The sequence below is a fragment of the Vulpes lagopus genome, chromosome 1 (assembly GCF_018345385.1).
Source record: "Vulpes lagopus strain Blue_001 chromosome 1, ASM1834538v1, whole genome shotgun sequence".
NCBI classification, from domain to species: domain Eukaryota; kingdom Metazoa; phylum Chordata; class Mammalia; order Carnivora; family Canidae; genus Vulpes; species Vulpes lagopus.
Genome location: NC_054824.1, coordinates 8,542,745 through 8,562,635, shown reverse-complemented (window position 1 = coordinate 8,562,635; position 19,891 = coordinate 8,542,745). Strand labels below are relative to the sequence as shown.

At 38.7% G+C, this 19,891-nt stretch overlaps 1 protein-coding gene across 3 annotated transcripts in view; it reads right to left on the bottom strand.

Moving 5' to 3' along the window:
• PDSS2 (decaprenyl diphosphate synthase subunit 2) overlaps positions 1 to 19,891 on the bottom strand; it is a 251,828-nt gene that overhangs the window by 30,349 nt on the left and 201,588 nt on the right. For all 3 annotated transcript variants that reach the window (XR_005986063.1, XM_041743959.1, XM_041743948.1), the window contains 3 exons: positions 19,682 to 19,855; positions 18,241 to 18,372; positions 574 to 606 (listed from right to left, as the gene is read on the bottom strand). Coding sequence is in view for 2 of the 3 variants with exons in the window: in XM_041743959.1 (XP_041599893.1) it covers positions 574 to 606; positions 18,241 to 18,372; positions 19,682 to 19,855 (339 nt within the window). In the remaining variant the exon portion in view is untranslated. The remainder of the gene's footprint in view (positions 1 to 573; positions 607 to 18,240; positions 18,373 to 19,681; positions 19,856 to 19,891) is intronic.

The window sequence follows — 19,891 nt, the reverse complement described above, 5'->3', positions numbered from 1 at the left end:
TTCCACCCTGCCCCTGCCCTGCTCTCCCCACCAGGGGATTTTGATCTCGCTGAAAGAGGGTGTGAAGCTGCACCCAGGCATGTGTGCTTTCAAAAGCTCCAGAGAGGATGCGAAAACTACTATGTTTAGGAGTCTAAGTCTGCTCTGTGTGGTGCTTCTCACATATTATCCAGTGGTGCTAAAAGCCAAAGATGCCAAAGGCTTCTTTCTAGCAATGGTGAGTGATCTTACCCAGTTTATTCATCTTCATAGCACGTACCACCACAGGACATTATATGATGTGTCCATTTAGTTGTTATTAGTTATCTCCCTCCCACCCTGGATTGTAAACGTCCCAAAAGGAAATGCTTCCTTTTGGCTTCCTAAAGGCTTAATGTTGTAGTCTTGACACCTAACAGTGTCTGGAATGAAGTAGGCACTCGGTAGGTACTCTTACCTGCTCGTGCCTGCTACTTAACAGGGAATGTCCCTCAACTATAATGGGATGATTATCTTTTGACCTTTCACACAGAAACATAAACCATACACCAAACAAATGTCTTAAACTGTATAGTATGTATAAAATCAACTTACCTTAGCATAGTCTAATCTTCCCTTCTCTTGAGCCTAAAATAGAAAGGGAGGGAAATTAATTTGTTAGTTCCTTAAAAATTATCTAGTGCTTCTATAACTTTTACTTCTCCACGAATAAAGGTCAACACTCTCTCCCTTGGTCCCCTACCATGTATCTCTCTATTCGTCTTCATAGTTGTATCTCTATACAACTATATACATAGAACACTTAAACACATTGAAATGTTGAAAGAATAGTACAGTGAGCACAGGTATATACACCCTCTAGAGAGGACAGTGGCCGACATCATGACTCTTCACTCCACCATGCGTCAGCACATGTCTAATAAGCATAGGATGTCTCATACATAACCACATGACTGCTATCAAATGTTAAAAACTAACAATAACTCCATATTATATAACATACAATCCATATTCAAATTTCTTCTATTATCCCAAGAATATCTTTTATAGCTTCCCCCACCCCAACCAGAATTAATCATGATTTATACGTTACATATGATTTCTATATCTCTGGTTAGTCTTTTAAATCTAGATCCTCCCCATTTCTCAAGAAGTGAAAATAAAGGGCAGCCCAGGTGGCTCATCGCCGCCTTCAGCCCAGGGCCTGATCCTGGAGACCTGGGATCGAGTCCCACGTTGGGCTCCCTGCATGGAGCCTGCTTCTGTCTCTGCCTGTGTCTCTACCTCTCTCTCTCTCTCTCTGTGTCTCTCTCATGAATAAATAAATAAAATCTTAAAAAAAAAAAAAAGTGAAAATGAAAACCATTGATTTTTCATGAAAAATCACTGACTTTTTTTTAGATTTTATTTTTAAGTAATCTTTACACCCAGTGTGAGGCTAGAACCCACAATCCCAAGATCAAGAGTTGCACATTCCACTGGCTGAGTCACTCAGGCACCCCCAAAATCATGGACTTTTTGGGTTTGTCATATTATTTCTCCAGTACGTTATTTAACTTTGTCCTTGTTTTGCTTGCAAACTGAAAGTTGGGTCTGAAAAGCTTGCTGAAACATTTCTGCCATGAGTATTTTATAGAGAATATTATGTACTTTATATTGTAGCAATTCAGGAGGCACAAAATGTCAGGCTGTCCCACTCTTAGTAATGCTATAAATTTGATCACTTGGTTAAGGTGACTATCAGATGGTCCACTGTAATGACATGTTTCCTCCTGTATAATCAGTAAGTAATCTGTGGGGCCAGTTTCTCCCCCACTTCCTTTGGCATAATTTTTATTATGTTGTTTTATATTGAAAGACCCCCACCTCCACCCCCACCCCCACTACCATGATTGATAGAAAAGAAAGGCGCAATTGAAAAAAACATACTAGGGGTTTCTGGGTCGCTCAGTAAGTTAATCATCTGACTCTTGACTTCGGCTCAGGTCATGATCTCAGAGCTGTGGGACTGAGCCCTGCGTGGAGCTCTATGCTCAGCCGGGAGTTGGCTTGGGATTCTTTCTCTCCCTCTCCTTCTGTCCCTCCCCTTCATGCTTTCTAAAATAAAATGAATCTTTTAAAAAAAGACATATCCTATATGGGGTCAGGCTTTATTTTTAAAATATTTTTCGTTTTTAAAATTAACACATATACTCAAATATATATTAAAGTCCTACAGTGATAGACAACCAATGTATTAATCTTTCTTGGTATGTTAGCTCATTTTTTGTAGACTTCAGAATAAAACTCCTGCTATGTCTCTGCACACATTCAATTTGCAAATAGGTTAGGTCTTGAGACCATTTTGTTCCTGAGTAAAAAATGACACTTTATAGCTAATGAAGGTGGGCAGATTACTTCAGTGAGAGAAAAGAAGATTTTTTTTAAAAGACTTTATTTATTTATGAGAGTGAGAGGCAGAGACAGAAACAGGCTCCATGCAGGGAGCCTGGCATGGGACTCGACCCCGGGTCTCCAGGATCACACCCTGGGCTGAAGGCGGCGCTAAACCACTTAGCCACCAGGGCTGCCCAGAAGATTTTTATATAACATTGGTCCTGACTCTTCCTGCTTCTTGACAATCCTTAAAAAAAAAAAAACAAAAACAAAAAAAACAAAAACAAAAAAAAACCCAACCTTATACAAAGATGCCTGCATTTTGTTTTTCTTGTTTTCATAGTAAGCAACTTTGAAGAAGACATTGGTCATGTATAGCCTTTGGCAACATCACTAACTGCTTTAGCTTAAAATTGTGACTTGAATGTTTTCTATGAAACAAAAAGTTTCTGCAACCAATGCATTATATCAAAGAATTTGGGGTTTTCAATATGCTCTTCAAATTTTTTAGGGATCTAGATTTTCAGTGAACCAAGAAAATTTTGATCTTAGTCCTGAGATGCATTATACCATAAGTAATATGAGTTAGTTCTTGCAGAAATTTAAAAACTAAGCTTCTTCTCTCTCTCTTTAAAAAAAGATTATTTTTTATTTATTTGAGAGAGAGAAAGAGATAGCCAGAGAGAGCACAAGCAGGGAGAGAGTGAAGCAGGCTGCTCCTGCTGAGCATGGAGCCCAATGCAGGGCTTGATCCCAGGACCCTGTTGGGATTATGACTTGAGCTGAAGGCAGATGCTTCAGCCAACTGAGCCACCCAGTGGCTTCAGTGGCTGGGTGAGCCACCCAGGCGCTTCATTAGGCTTATTCTTCTCTCTGCTCAGATATTTTATATTTCTTAGTATGTGTGTCTGTGGACATCTCCCCATATAGTTTTGTCTACACTGAAAATGCCTCTTTATCGTAATAATCTGCAGTTTGTAGGGACACCTTGAGCACATCTGTACAGTGCACTCATGAGCTAGCTACTAAACTATGTTAGTGGACAAATATGAACTGGCCTTGATCCAAGGAATAATCCATGGCTTGTGACCAAAATTTCAGCAATAGCATTTCACAATTTGCTTAGTCTAAGTTCTCAAACTCCCAGCTGTCTCCTGAATTCATTTTAGGCTAAGAGATATCTGACATTGAGGCTGATCCTGTGGTCACAAGCTTTCCACCTTTTCAATTGTTTATCCTTTCCTTCTCTTGCTGATTAGTATGGATTGCTCAAACACAGCACTTTTCAAATGATGCACAAACTGGGAGCTCTAGAGAACTGTTCCTACTGTCAACCAACACACGCCTGCAACAAATTTGCCATTTCCTTACTACTTTCAATTTTGTTCCTGTTCTTTATTTTTAAAATATTTTATTCATTTATTCACGAGAGACACAGAGAGAAGCAGATATAGGGAGAATCTCCCCTATGGGGAGCCTAATGTGGAACTGGGTCCCAGGACCCTGGGATCACACCCTGAGCCAAAGGCAGCCGCTCAACCACTTCCTCACCCAGGTGTCCCAATTTTGTTCCTATTCTAACCAGCTCATCGTTCTACATATTTTGACATTCTTAACCTTCAGTGTTTAACACAAAAGGTATGTAAAAGTGTTGAAAGAGGTATTTGTTGATAGTTTGGAAGTTGAAGAGCTTCTGTATCTTGAGATTGCAAGGTAAGGAGAGAGGGAGGAATGATCTAATTTACAATGACTTAGGGTAGACTTTTCCTTTTGGAGGTATTGAGCCACTTTCCAGTTTGTCTCATAAAAAAAAAAAAAATCAACAATCGTTTCTTCAGGTAGGATGAGTGAATGTACTGCTGCTCATAGATAAGAACATTAGAGTGGTCCTATCAGACATTTTTGTAAAACAATTTTCCCCCTATTTTGGTTATAAATTATCTATCTTAGAGAATTCTATTATTTTGAGCTATTTTCAAACTCCCTCATGTTATTTTGTATTGCTAACTTGGTCACCACCCTTTCACCCAGTAGAGATATACTTTGCTGGGGACGATGGCAGAGAAACACCATGTACATAATCCACATCCGTTCAATATCAGCTCTTACATGTTTTGAAAAGCTGAGAGATTAGAAGCCTACATAAAATTTCGGCACTATTACCACAGCCATTACAACCTGAACAGATTATAGCTGTTGATACACAGCTCACCTGAATGTCCTTTTTATTTTATCACAACAAACATCCTTGGTTCTGTGGAACCATTTCATCCTTGACTGCCTTAGCTTGTACATAAAAGTCTCAGTTATTTTGTAAAACAAATAATATAAATATTTAAATCTTTATAGGTATATAATATAAATGTATTTCCAGCTGCTATGTGTGTTAATATCTACAGAGGTCATATACATGCCTTAAGAAAGTACACATTCTGATACAAAATATTTTTTACAAAAGGCTTTTAGAGCTTATAAAAATATAACACATTAAAAAAATACAGTACATTAGAAACCAATGGAAATGATGATTTAATCCCCTCTATTTCTCATTAAACATTACATATTCTATTTCTTTTTGTAAAACAGTTAATTTGGGAGGACCCATAATTACTCTTTTATCAGATGACTCGTTGTTCACTAGGTATCTACTGTGTACCTCCTGTGCATCAGGTACCTCAAATGTACTGGAGATGGAGCCATGAATAGAACAGATAAAAATCTCTGTCCTCATGGAGCTTGTACTCTAGGGGTTGCACAGTCTTGTTTATTTACATAGGCTTCACTTACAATTTCCCTCTAAGCCTTAAGCTCTATGACAGTACAACAATTTTCTCTCCTGCTCACAAGTGTATTCCTCGCCCAAATCAGGACTGGTATGGAGCACATGGTCAATAATATCCAGTGAATGAATGCATAGATGGATAAATGCTTGTTTTTTATATGTGTTGGTTATGTACTGTCTATTCAGGAAACCAGGATTTAGTTAATTTGGAACCATTAGCTGATGTTCGACAAATCATTTTTTTTTAAAGATTTCATTTATTCATGAGAGACACACAGAGAGAGGCAGAGACACAGGCAGAGGGAGAAGCAGGCTCCCCACTGGGAGCCTGATGTGTGACTCGATCCCAGGACCCCGGGATCATGACCCAAGCCAAAGGCAGATGCTCAACCACTGAGTCAGTCACCCAGGTGCCCCCTTGACAAATAATTTTTACCTGTATTGAACAGTACCATATTTTCACTTTACTGCCCAACCTCTGTTGATAAGTAGGCTAAGGAGGGAAATCTATGGATACATATCGGAAGAATTCATGAAAATCAAACAACAAAAGGATAGAACAGAGAAGAGTGATCTAGTAGCCTTCCCACAGTTGCAGCGGGTTAGTGTAATGAAGTGCCTCAACCTTGAAAGTAGTGTGTTAAAGTGAAGAGCCCAGAACAGAAACCTCAGGACATTTCAAGAGCCACACCCAAGGCTTAGGATGCTAAGTGTGCCTTGTGTATGGAGGAAAGTGAGTGACCTAATAATATCTTGATGGTGACCACTCCAGAAAAACCTCGTGGGAAGATGTGATATGCTGGATATCAATCAGAAAATATGGTTTCTAGCCCGTAATACATTAATACCTCCAATAACTTTAAAACTTTTATGTGCATCTTCATTTTCTTATCTGTAAAATAAGGGTACTGGACTAGACCTTATGCTCCCAAATGCTGGACTAGCTATCAGAATCATCTGGGTAGCTTGTTAAAATTGCAGAGTTTTTTTACTCTGCCCCGAGTTTGTGACTCATTTGAAGATCACTGGTCTGGACCATGTCTAAAGTCTTTTTCCATTTATGCTTCTGTGGGCGCTAGTGTTTGCTTCAAAGGCTAAACAACTATATAAACTCCTTAAGTCTCAAGGAGAATGGAGTGCTATAACTTTCCCCTCTTTTTCTGACATCTGCCACTTATCATGTATATTTCTAGCCGAGCAAGATATTATTAAAATAACTTTCTCACTGGGGCCCAAAATAGGCTGATATAAAATAAATCCAGACTGTATTGCAACAGCCAGCAGTCCTGAACCTCTTCCTGCCACACTGTTCATCTCCAGAAGCCACTGTAAAATCTACCACACATGGCAATTCCCTGAGGGCTTCATTACTAGGGTCTTTAAAAGGGATTCACTCATCTTTTTGCCTCCTGTAGGTATGCTTCTTGTCAATCCAGGTCATGAGAAAAGAAAGTAATTTTTCCCAGTCTTTAGCAGTTCACAGAGAATGTGTGGTTTGAACCTTGTTTTATCTTTAAAAAAAAAAAAAGTGAAAATAGACAAGACAGTGTGCCAGTGCTCATGACACTAGAGGCCTCCTTAGACAGCTATAGTGAGCACTGTAAAACAATATTCTGTACAAAAGCAAAAAAAAAAAAAAAAAAAAAAAAGCCAGCATTCTGAGTGAGAGGATGCACAGAGGGATTAATTCCAAAGGTTTATATACCAGTCTCTGCAGACCAAAGGCAGACAGATTCCCTGTTGGTAAGTAAGGGATGTACAATGTGGTCTTTTACTTTAAGAAACAAATGCTTTCTTATAAGTCAGGTAACAAGGAAGGATTAGATGACATAAATGAACTATTTCCAATTTTCAACTACTGTTATCTGGACTTGAAAGTCAGATATGGAGAAACCTTTTGCTAAAAATAGAAAACTAATATTCCACAGCAGGGAGTCCAGAAATTGTTAACACTGATCATCTCTACTTATCATGTTATTCTTCCCAAATGCTAGCAGCTATATTTGGGGATAACAGTCATTTTTAAAAATTCTCTCTTTAAAATTCCAAGGAAAAATTACCTTTCTCCTAAAACTTTTTAGTAGAAAGAACACTACGACCACCCATTTGCCCTCCACCTACATTAATCAATTGCTAATATTTTGGCATCTTTGTTTTTTGGATGATGATTTGCTGACTACCTGAGAATAAGTTGTAGACATCATGTCTCATCCCTTCATACTTCAGCATTTATCTCCTAAGAACTAGGATGTTCTTCTATATAACCACAAACCCATTATCACATCTGGGTTTAACACTCCCTATGATGTTTAAGAAATCCATACTCAAATGTTTCCAGTTCAATCAATAGTGTCATTCAGAGCTGTTTTTATCCCAATCCAAGATCAAATTAGAAATCATACATTCTCTTGGGTGTCATGGCTTTTAAATCTCTTCTAATCTACAAGAGTCCCTACACGACTCCTTTTCTGTCTTTCATACCGGCATTTTTTAAGAGTACAGGTCAATTGCCCTGGAGAATGTCCCTTATCCTGGATTTGTCAGATTGTTTCCCCATGATCCCATGATTAGATTAAAATTAAAACCTTTTTTGGTGGTGGTGGGGCAAGTCAACTAAATAAATGCTGCTCTTTACTTCTCCATTACATCAGGAGTCATACAATATCAGTTTGTTTCATTATTGGTGAAACTAAGTTTATTCACTGCTTCCCTTTGGATTTAATAAGTTATCTGTGGGGTGGCTTTGAGGCCATGTGAATATTTGGTTCCCTTCTAACCCCCTTCATCCAATTGTCTTAATCTATCATCCATTAATAATCCTTGTTTGAATAAAAGATTACCTTGGTGGCTGCAAAAATGACGACAGTTTAAAGGTCTTTTGCAGGAATATCATTGGATCCTCTAGAGAAGACAGGTCTTACTGGAAATAAATTCTCTGTGCATTTGTATTGGTATGAAGAGGTGGAGTTTAGTTTATACATGAGAAGGTTTACTGGGGAAGGAAGAGGAGAACCTCCCTTCTCATCCTAGAATGATTTGGGTGGAGTGTATGAGGATTTAAAAAGCTTACAAATCAGAAATCTATTAGATCTGTTAGTTCCAAAGTTGATGCACTTGAATTTTGGCTTGGTAGGAGAAGCAGGACTTGTATCAATCCAGCTTTCCAGTTACAAAGTGGAAAAGGTATCAGAATAGACAGGAATAGGGCAGGCCTCTTCTTTGTGATCCTGATCATTCTTGCCTATTAATAAAACAGCACAGAAGGCATCAGCAAGGAAGCCAACACCATTCAGAACTGGACTTCTTGGGAACCTGATGCTACCATCTCTTTCAGCTGGGAAGGCTAATCTTTGGAGGGAAATGTGAATGTTCAAGGATTAGCTTTTTTGTATTCTCTCCCTTTGGTTAACTGGGAAAAAAGGAAGCAACAGACAGGTGCACAGAAGGGTATGGTGTTCAATTAAAAGAAAGAGGAGGTTAGGGGCACCTGCGCAGCTCAATATATTAAATGTCTGACTTCTGATTTCAGCTCAGGTCATGATCTCATGTTTGTGGGATTGAGCCCCGTGTTGGGCTCCATGCTCAGTATGGAGTCTGCTTGAGATTCTCTCTCCCTCTGCCCCCTCACTCCACTTGCACAGCTCTCTCTCAAAATAAATAAATGAAAAATAAATAAATAAATAAATAAATAAATAAATAAATAAATGACATCTTTAAAAAATAAAAAGAGAAGGGGCTTTATTATCTACATAATAAATTTTTCCTTTTTCAGAAGGCTTGGTCATCCCCCTGCAAACCTTTTTCCTTGCTTTCTTCAAATCTGGAAGAGACATGAAATTTAAAATGCACACACAGACAAAATCTACTCAGATTGCCAAAAAGCCATGAAAAAGGAAATCAGGCTGAAAATGGAACTAAGTTGTTTCCTCCAGTGGCCAGGTTCCAAGGTGATGGCCACCAGCCTTGATGGTACTCCTCAAAATCACCACGTCAAAAACCAAATTTATACCAATTTTCTTCCTTAACTTTCCTATTTCTATTAACGGCATGACTCTTCCTTTAATTCAAGTTCAAAATCCAGGGTTTGGCCTCTGACTGCCCCTCCCCAAGTAGACACCCGCCAGCTTCTCTCTATCATACCAATTTTCAGGCCCTATACATTTTCTCTTTGAAACACGTCTCCCCCCACCCAAAGATTTTAAGTAATGTCTACACCCATGGTAGGGCTCGAACTCACAACTCCAAGATCAAGAGTCACATGTTCCACCAACTGGGCCAGCCAAGCACCCCTCTCTGAAATTAGTTTTACACCTAACCTCCTTACCTTCCCAATCTTGTTGGCAACACTCTGATCAGTACTTTTCTCCTGCACTTATCAACAGGTTTCCCAAAACTTAACTGACCTACTTCTCTCTAGTATTTCCTTGTTCCTTTTGTCCTACTGGATGTAGCCAGACATATTTCCCTAAAACACATTTTCAGACCATGGCATTACCTGGTTCAAAAACTTTTCTGTGTCTATTCCATGACCTGAATCAAGTTCATTTTCTGTAAGCAAATATCCACAGTCTTTTTTTTCAAATTGAAGTAAAATTCATACACAACATAAAATTCATCATTTTAATTATTTTATTTTATTTTATTTTTATTTTTATTTTTTAAAGATTTTATTTTATTTACTCATGAGAGATACAGAGCGAGCGAGAGAGAGGCAGAGGGAGAAGCAGGCTCCATGCAGGGAGCCCGCTGTGGGACTCGATCCCGGGTCTCTAGGATCAGGCCCTGGGCTGCAGGCGGCGCTAAACCGTTGCGCCACCGGGGCTGCCCCATTTTAATTATTTTAAAGAGTATAATTCAGGGGCATTGTACATTCAGAATGTTGTGCAACCCTCACCATTATCTAGTTCCAGAATATTTTTGTCATATTGTAGCATGTATCAATATTTCATTCTTTTTTACTGCTGGATAATATTCCTTTGTATGGACATTGGGTTGTTTCTACTTCTTGGCTATTGTAAACATTGCTTATCTGAACATTCATGTCTATGTTTTTGTTTGAGACAAACTCTTTATTTTTTTTTTTATTTTTTATTTTTTTTGAGACAAACTCTTTAAAGATAGGTTTTATGTACTATTTCAGAGCAATTCTTTGCCTGTCCCTATCTGGTCCCTATACTGCCCTATAGTTTTCACATTTGACTCAAATGATAATACTTTTATTTCTGTGAATACAGTACACTTGCCCATCTGCATTCCTTTCTTTCTTTTTTAAGATTTTATTTATTTATTCATGAGACACACACACACACACACACACACACACACACACACACAGAGGGGGGCAGAGACACAGGCAGAGGGAGAGGGAGAAACAGGCTCCATGCAGGGAGCCCGACGCTGGACTTGATCCTGGGTCTCCAGGATCAGGCCCTGGGCTGAAGGCGGCGCTAAACCGCTGAACCACCAGGGCTGCCCTACATTCTTTTTTTAGGACTTCTGGTGCCTAGGAAGCCTCTCCTTCCCATCTTTGCTGTCACAATCTTCTTTGAGGACTCTCTCAGATATCACTAATTTCACAAATCATTTCTTGACTTTCCTTTGTGCTCCCTAAATGACATCATTATAGTTAGTAGTCCTTATATTTGTGTTTCTCTTGTCCCCCTCTTTAAGAGGCCAGAGACAGGGGCAGCCTGGGTGGCTCAGCGATTTAGCGCTGCCTTCAGCCCAGGGTGTGATCCTGGAGACCCGGGATCGAGTCCCACGTCGGGCTCCCTGCAGAGCCTGCTTCTCCCTCTGCTGTGTCTCTGCCTCTCTGTGTGTGTGTCTCTCATGAATAAATAAATAAAATCTTAAAAAAAAAAAAAGAGGCCAGAGACAACTGACAGGAAATTAACTGCTATGTCTCCTGTAGTCAAGCACTTTGTTTCCTTAAACGTAACAGAAACCTCAAAAAATATTTTAACTCAGGAGATATCTAGAGCCATTTCAGTCTTTGTAGTCTCATATACAGTCCCTTCAAATGCCCACACTGTCCACCGTCTGTGGTGGAGGATGTCAATATTTTTCCTTTTAAAACAACTCAAGGGATCCCTGGGTGGCGCAGCGGTTTGGCGCCTGCCTTTGGCCCAGGGCGCGATCCTGGAGACCCGGGATCGAATCCCACGTCGGGAGCCTGCTTCTCCCTCTGCCTGTGTCTCTGCCTCTCTCTCTCTCTGTGTGTGACTATCATAAATAAATAAAATTTAAAAAAAAAGAAAGTTCTCCTTCAAAAAAAAATAAATAAAACAACTCAAAATAACAAATAATTAGAAGAATATCAAGTGGCATTAATGAAGACTGAATGTACATTTTCTCTTTTAAGAATATGTATGTTATGTTTCTGTACACTAGCCTTGACGAGCAATCTCTGCTTTATGTTTTGAATAAGAAGTACAGTAGAATACTTAGGGATGAGTGAGTTAAAGCTTAGCATTGGTAAAATGTAGTTCACTTAAGGTAGTTTATGGCTGGTTATGACAGTGTCAGGATGTCACAAGCCTAAGTGACATTTCAGTACTTTCAGAAATAGCCAGGAAAATATAATCATAATTCCTATCTCTTCAGTGACTTATAATGGCAGCAGAAAACTAGAAGGATCATTAAAAATAAAGCTTGCTGACCTGCAATAGCCTCTGGACTCCCTGAGAGAGTCAGAGCTCTGTGGTTCTCTGAAGGATTCTACTTTCTTTTATTAGGAATCAAAATGGTAACTGAGTAATGACTTCACCTCCCTAGGGTGAATCACCCATTCACTCAGTATTTTTACCTGATCATTATTTTTCAGCAGCTACAAATTTAAATTTAAAATTAAGGTAGAATTTAGTATGGAAACGTTGTTCAACAAATATTTTTCAGCTGTTTCAGGGCTGGCCTGGTGCTCTTAACTGCTTCTTACAAAAGGGTATGGTGTGTGTGTGTGTGTGTGTGTGTGTGTGTGTGTGTGTACGTTCACTGCCTGCTTTCAGGTGTGATGGAAGACAGCTATCTAAGCTATCTAATCTTAAGACTTCCGAAGTTGAAGAGGAGGTAGCAGTGCCCTGATATGAAAATTCCAGAAGTTTCTTCTTCCTGGCTTCACAAGGATGTTGAATGCGTACTAAGGGTATGTGAGATGTTGAATGAGTATGTGATCTCCTCTTCCCTTCCCTGTCTAGTCATTAATTCTCACTCTCCTGAAGCACGAGATCGAAAGGGTAGATGGGACACAAACCTGTCTGTGTAAAGTAGGGAAGTGATTTTACATGTGATAATAAGAAATCATAGATGACTTCCATCATTGGGAGCAAGACTTTTCCATTTCTCAGTGTCAAAACTAGTATTAAGCTTCTAACAGAGAGTAATATTTTTCTTATAATGCATCTCTTGCCTAAGAGACCTTTGTCTTAGATTTATTTGAGAGCTGAGAGGGACCTCAGAAATGATCTGGTTCAACAGCATCATATTACAGAAAATAATAACAAGGACATGAAAGAATGTGATTAAGGTCATACAGATGCTAGCTGAGTCCAAACCAGAATCCAGGTCTTCCAAAAACCTGGTCCTTTGTGGGCTGTTTCTGCTATTGACTTTTTCTATTCCAACTTGACTTTTTCTATTTAACAAAACAGAGCTGCCATCAAACAGCCTAACTCTGTGAAAACCATACCACACATACTTTTTTTTTGACAAATATTAATTGGATGACTATTCCAAGTAAGTCACTATGCCAAGTGCTATAGATAATTCAAAGGTGAATTCACTGTTATCCTTAAGGATCTTGAAATAAAATTCAACACCTGGGCAGGAAAGGATCACAAAAATGCAGTGGAAGTAAGTGTCACTATGCTAATTGCATCCCCTAACTCTGACTAGGAGGGAATCTATGGAATGACATTATCTTCATCTAGAGGTTTATATAAATAGGAACAATATAATTTCGAAGACTAAAATAAATTCAGGTGAAGAGTCTTTAACCTGAGGAATGTTTCCCCTTTCATGACAAAAACCAACTTTCTATTTCTTATTTGTTTCAGATGAATGAATCTCCTCTTCACCAGTGATCCTGTTCATGATGTAGACATGGAGCTATAAGGAGGGCCTGAAGCCACTGGAGCAAACCACAGCGGCCTGGCGGGGCTGTGGGATGGGCAATAAACTGCGAGTCTTTTCCTGAAGGATGAGGATCTAGATAGTATCACAAGGAACCTAGGTTGGCAGACAGGACATCATCTGCTCACAGACGTCATCTCGGCAGGGTGCACTGACCTCTGGAGAAGATCTATTTGATTCATTTGAGTTACTGTCTATGGCACTGGTTATTTGGAAAGGACATCCCTTTGAAGAGTTAAAATCAAGTTGCAGGTAGTGATTTGGGAATATTTCACCAGCTGTTTAGGAAATCCTAGGTTCTCATGTTGTCTACATTAATGACTTGTATACTTGCAAAGAAACTAAAAAGTAATATGTCTCTTTTCTGTACAGCTTCTTTAAAATTCACATCTTCAATACTCTTATATATACATGAATATATGTAAATAGCCAAAGGAATATATGTAAATACCAACTCTCCTTGGTAGTTTCCATTCTACATATTTAGCTGGATCTTTTCAACCAAAATGTAAATCTGCAATGTATTCTAATGTAACCCAATTAGAGTACTAACACCATCTGTATATATATTTTTGGTTCAGCTGTCAAAAAACACACAAATACACCCCAGTAATACAGTATTCAATAGTTGTATGATATTTCATTGTACTATACTTCATTTAACCTTTTTTCTATTTTTAAAATGAATCAATTTTACTTTTTTCCTTTTAAAATTAGTATTTTAGTGCATATTTTAATAGGTAAGTATTCACATCTGATCTTTTTTGGAGGATAGATTATTAGAAGTGGAATTACTGTTGCAAACTATGTACAATTTTAAACTATATATTTTTAAAAAGATTTTATTTATTCATGTGACACAGAGAGAGAGGCAGACACATAGGCAGAGGGAGAAGCAGGCTCCCTGCACAGAAACTGATGCAGAACTCGATTTCAGAACCCCAGGATCACAACCTGAGCCAAAGGCAGACGCCCAACCACTGAGCCACCCAGGTGCCCCTAAACTATACATTTTTAAGTAAAAACAAACACATGTATTTAAAAAGTCAACTACGGGATCCCTGGGTGGCGCAGCGGTTTGGCGCCTGCCTTTGGCCCAGGGTGCGATCCTGGAGACCCGGGATCGAATCCCACATCGGGCTCCCGGTGCATGGAGCCTGCTTCTCCCTCTGCCTGTGTCTCTGCCTCTCTCTCTCTCTTTGTGACTATCATAAATAAATAAAGATTAAAAAAAAATGTAACTACCTCCCTCTTCCATATTAAAAAAAAAAAAAAAAAAAAGTCAACTACAAGTCTTCTAACAAAACAGCCTACCACTCTCCAGACCTTATCTGTTCTGTGTCCCTCGGTTTAGCTGTTTCTTTTGCTATTTACCTTCAAACAGTGCTTTTCTTTGATTTTATTTTTTTATTTTTTATTTATTTATTTTTCTTGATTTTAAATTTTAGACATTATCTATTGATCCTACCATGAAAGGAATAATATATTTCTTACATGATGAAACATACTCTTTTTCCCTACCCTCCTCCCACTGATGACACTCTTTGGTTTAATATTCAATATTCTGTATTTATATTTTTATGCTGTATAAATATTATTCTCAAAGCCATGTAGAGTATTATGCTGTATGTATTTCCTTTCTTATACATTTATAATTTTTACACAACAGCTAATAACTGCTTATCTTCATCCATATGTTTCATGTGGCTGCTTTAAAACTTGGCCCCAAATTCCTTGACATTCTTCCCATTGCTAGGTGAGTCTACAAACTGTTCTTGATTGCTGGTGGCCTTGTGACTGATAAGAAACGATGGAAATGACTGTGTGCTTTCTGAGACTGGTCATAAAAGAAGATGCAGTTGGGATGCCTGGGTGGCTCAGTGGGTGAGCGTCTGCCTTTGGCTCAGGGTGTGATCCTGGTGTCCTAGGATCGAGTCCCACATCAGGCTCCCTGCATGGAGCCCGCCTCTCCCTCTGCCTATGTCTCTGCCTCTCTCTTTCTGTCTCTCTCATGAAAAAATAAATAAAATCTTTAAAAATAAATAAATAAAAGAAGATGCAGTATCCACCTTGTTTGCTGGAACACTTATGTTTGGAATTCTGAGCTGACAAGTAAGAAATGTGACTATTCTGAGGCTGCCATGCTGCGAGGAAGCCAAGCTAAATGGAGGACCCATATGTGAGTACTCTGGTTGGTCAGCAACATGGTCTTGACATTCCAGGTGCCAGTATGAGTTGAATCTCCAAATGATTCCAGTGCCCAGCACTGCTGAGTCACCTCCAGCCTCTGGGTCATTCCAGCAGAGGCCCCAGATGTCATGCAGTAGTCACCTCTGTGTGTTGTCCAAACTCCTGACTCACAAAATTAACGAACATAATTACACGGTTATCTTAAACAGCTAAGTTTTGGGGTAATTTCTTATGCAGCAACAGAAACTGGAACACTTAGTTTTCTATGTCTCTGTTGTCAATTTGTCTTTAATTCTCAACATGTCTGGGGCACCTGGGTTAAGTATCTGCCTTCAGATCAGGTCATGATCCTGGGGTCTTGTGATGGAACCAGTGTTGGGCTCTCTCCTCAGTCTGGGGTCTGCTTCTCCCTCTTAGTTGCCCCCACACGCAATTCATATGTGTGCATGCACATGCTCTCGCTCGCTGTCTTGCAAATAAATAAATAAAATCTTAAAAAAAATCCTCAATATGGCTAAGCATGTTAGTTCCATTGTTTTCCTTAGAAAAATTCCTCCTGGAGACCTCTGTCCTCTTCTTCCAATCTGGACTAGATGCACAGCCATTATTAGCCCAGGACTTGCTTGGATGAGAGACAGTGTAGTGTGTCACTTGCTACTTAAAGATGTGGGCTCCTTTGCAAAGCTGCCTGGATTTGAATCGTGGCTCCACTACTTGCTAGCTGTGTGACTGTGTGCAAGTTCATTTCTCCATGCCTCAGGGTCATTAGGAGAGTGCTTGGCACACAGTAAGTGCTCTTACTATTGGCATTATTATTCTTCTTCTTTTCATGTCATACTGGGAATTCCCACTGCCCTGAGCCTATGTCTGATCCCTAGTTCCTAGATTCCATGTCCTTCTCTTTCTTGGTTACTTCTTAATAGAATACATCACCCGAAATATATCTCTTGAGAAAAGATGCTTGGGAGGTAAAGTTTTTCGAGACCTTGTGTATTTGTTTTGAATTGTCTTTATTTAACATCGCACTTGATAATGTGACAGTCATAAAAGTCTAAGTTGGAAACAATTTTCTCTTTGAATGTTGAAGCTATTACTCCATTGTCTTGAAGCTTTCATTGTCACTATACTGAGAGGCCTTTCTGATTCTCCATCCTTCGTATGTCGGGTTTTCTTTTTCTTCCTGGAAGTATTAGGTTCTCTTTTCATCCCCACTGTTTCAAAATGTGATAATGATGTGACTTGGCATGAGCCTTTTAAAATTAATTATTGAGGGCACTGTTTCAATTTGGAAACTTAGGTCCTTCAAGTCTTAGGATTTTTCTTTTCTTTACAATTTGTTGTTGCTGTTAATCTTCCTACCTCCATTTTCGGTTTTCTCTCTCTGGGACTCCTAATAAGTATTGGATCTGTTGAACTGAATTCTCTTATTTTCTCTTCTATTGACTTTTTGTTCAACTTTCTGGGCGATTTTCTCATTCATATCTTCTGTTCTTCTGATTTAAAAAAAAATCTGCTTTCAGATTTTTCTGTTTTATGATTCTGATGTCTTACTCTTGGACTGTCCATATTTTATGTATCATCTGTTCTTCCTTCATGACTTTAATGTCTTTTCTCACTGAGTAGATTGATGATAGTGCTTTTGGAATGTCTTTCTTTCCTTGCATGGTCTGTTTCCTCTAAATTCCCTTTCCATCAGTTTGCTTTTGACCCCTTCTTTCATGGCAGAGGCTTTCCTCAAATGCCCAGTGGTCCTCTCTTACCTACTCTATTTCAGTGGGATATACCGTGCACTTGGATACCCTAAGGCTCGTCACTCAGTGGGCCTCTGTGTGGGATGTAGGAGAGCTGTGTGGATATGTGGCATGAGGGAGCCCCAAGCATCCATGTCCGCAGGTCTCTTCTCCTGGGCTTGAGATTCCCCAGAAATGAGTCCTCTCATTTTCTACCAGGTGAATATGAAGGATTTTAAGCCTGCTGATGGCATTTTGAAAGCCAATAAGGGAAGAGGGTGAGAAGAGAGAACATCTTATGGTTCCAAAAGCAGATATCACTTAGGCTCTCTGCTTTAAGTATGGCTGCTCTCCCTGCCTCAGCTGTGCCTGGTTCCCCAAGTCCAGTCTCACATTAACCCAATCAATTAAAACAAAGCTACATAAATTCCATGAAGCTGTGGGTAAAAGGGCACTACTTTATCATTCTAGAGTTTCCGGGTTAAAAGGAAATAAAAAAAATTCCCTCTCAGCCTTTATGCCTTCTCTTCTGCAAAAAAGTAGGAAATTCACCCAGTTTAAGCCCCCTTTCCCCTCTGTCTTCACCACTTTTTTTTTTCTTTTCTTTGATAATACCTCAGGATTTGAGTATTCAGGGTCCAAGTTTGTTTTAAAATAACCCAATGAGCTGACAGACGGAGCTTCTGGAATTCTGCAGCTTGTGCTAGAGTCTGCAGATGGGAAATTGCCGTCAGTTAAAGGGTGGTGCTATTAGCATAGCCCAATTTTTGAAAGCCTTTAGGAAAAAAAAATCCTCTGAGTTAATTAGCATCCACCACAGGCACTGGTTTTGTGTTGCAGTATTCTAAGAATTCAGATAATAAGAAAACAGTATTTCAATCTCTAACTTTTAACTAACACTTGCCTCAAAGACACATATGATAAAGTACGAATGTTACCTGTTATATGAAAATGGTCTTATTATATTATATGGCTCATCATGAAATACCAATTATGTTCTAAAATCAACTAAATACAATTCTAGTGATACCTAAAATAGGAACAGTTTTGTTTTACCTCTCCAATCTGCTTCATCCACAAATCTCTTCCAAGAAACTCCTGATGTAAGACCACGGGAGCTGAGTTTAGATTAAAAGCCACGGAGTCATTTGTCTTTTCTTTAACGAAAGGCTGGAGATCAGAATTTATCTGGGAGGGGTAGTCAAAAGAGTTAAATTGGTAAAATGCATACACATTAGCCTGTTTTAGTTACTTCAGAAAGACCCAGTTCATGCAGTGAAAAATGGAATATAGCTCTTAGATGAACTTTTTTTTTAGATGAACTTTAATAAGCAAAAGAACAGTCATGTGAGTAACAATCTTTAAAATTCTTTAAAATAATTTTCCTCTGACATATTTCTTTTCTCTTTGGCAACAGATTTTGTTTTACTTTTTAAGCTAAAAGCAATACTTTAAATAAAGTTTTAATAAGTAGAATTGCTTAATAAATAAATCTAAGGTTTAATAAAATATACAAAAACTCATCTGGAGATATTTTACATGTATTTAACATATATATATATATATTCTCATCTCTTAAGAGCTATGTAAGTAACATTTAAGAAATATATACTAGGGAATCCCCGGGTGGCTCAGTTTAGCGCCTGCCTTTGGCCCAGGGAGTGATCCTGGAGTCCAGGGATCGAGTCCCACATCAGGCTTCCTGTGTGGAGCCTGCTTCTCTCTCTCTGTCTCTCTGTGTCTCTCATGAATAAATAAATAAAATCTTTTTTTTAAAAAAAGAAATATATACTAAATGGAATTTTTAGGTTACATATATAGAAGAGAGCTAACTTGAGACTTTTATTTATTTATTTTTAAAGATTTATTTATTTATTCATGAGAGACACAGAGAGAGAAGCAGAGACATTGACAGAGGGAGAAGCAGGCTGCTTGCAGGGAGCCTGATGTGGGACTCGATCCCCGGACTGAAATCTCGCCTTGAGCCAAAGGCAGATGCTCAACTGCTGAGCCACTCAGGCGTCCCTAACTTGAGACTTTTTATATTTCATTATGTCCATTCAAAAGAATCAATTATTAGAATTAAAGCTTTCAATTTTACTCCATATACTTCTAAATTTCACTAACTTTCCATAATTCGTTTTACGTAAGAAACTGCAGGGAACTGTAACAAAAATGCAAATTCTTTCATTCTGTAAATGGCAACATTACATGTTATTTAATAATTTGGAAGAGTTCTCTCAAGAACCCTTTCAGGTAGTAAGAAAAGACAAACACCCCAAATATGGTGTAAGTTGTAGCTTTCTATCAAAATTACATGGTACTTACCAAGCATGCTGTTTATATTACATAACAATCATCATCTTATGACTGATAGATTTTAAGCGTACAATAAACATTTTTTTGAGATATAAAAGCAGCTTATTAAATGGCAAGAAGTTTCTTATGTATCATTTTAGCTATTTAAGTACTGGAAAAGGAGAAAATGTGCAAATACCTTATGACTCATGGCCATGTGCTTCCCATACTGAAATGCCATATCCTGAACGTCAGCATCATGCTTTGCTAATTCCATGGCAGCTTGGCAGCTCTTTGCTAATAAGGCACCATGGGAGAGAAAAGTCTGCTCCTTCCAAGTCGATATTCCAATATCTTCTGTGATATGATTTTCCTAAAAAATGCAACAGAGAGGATTTTACAAAATGTT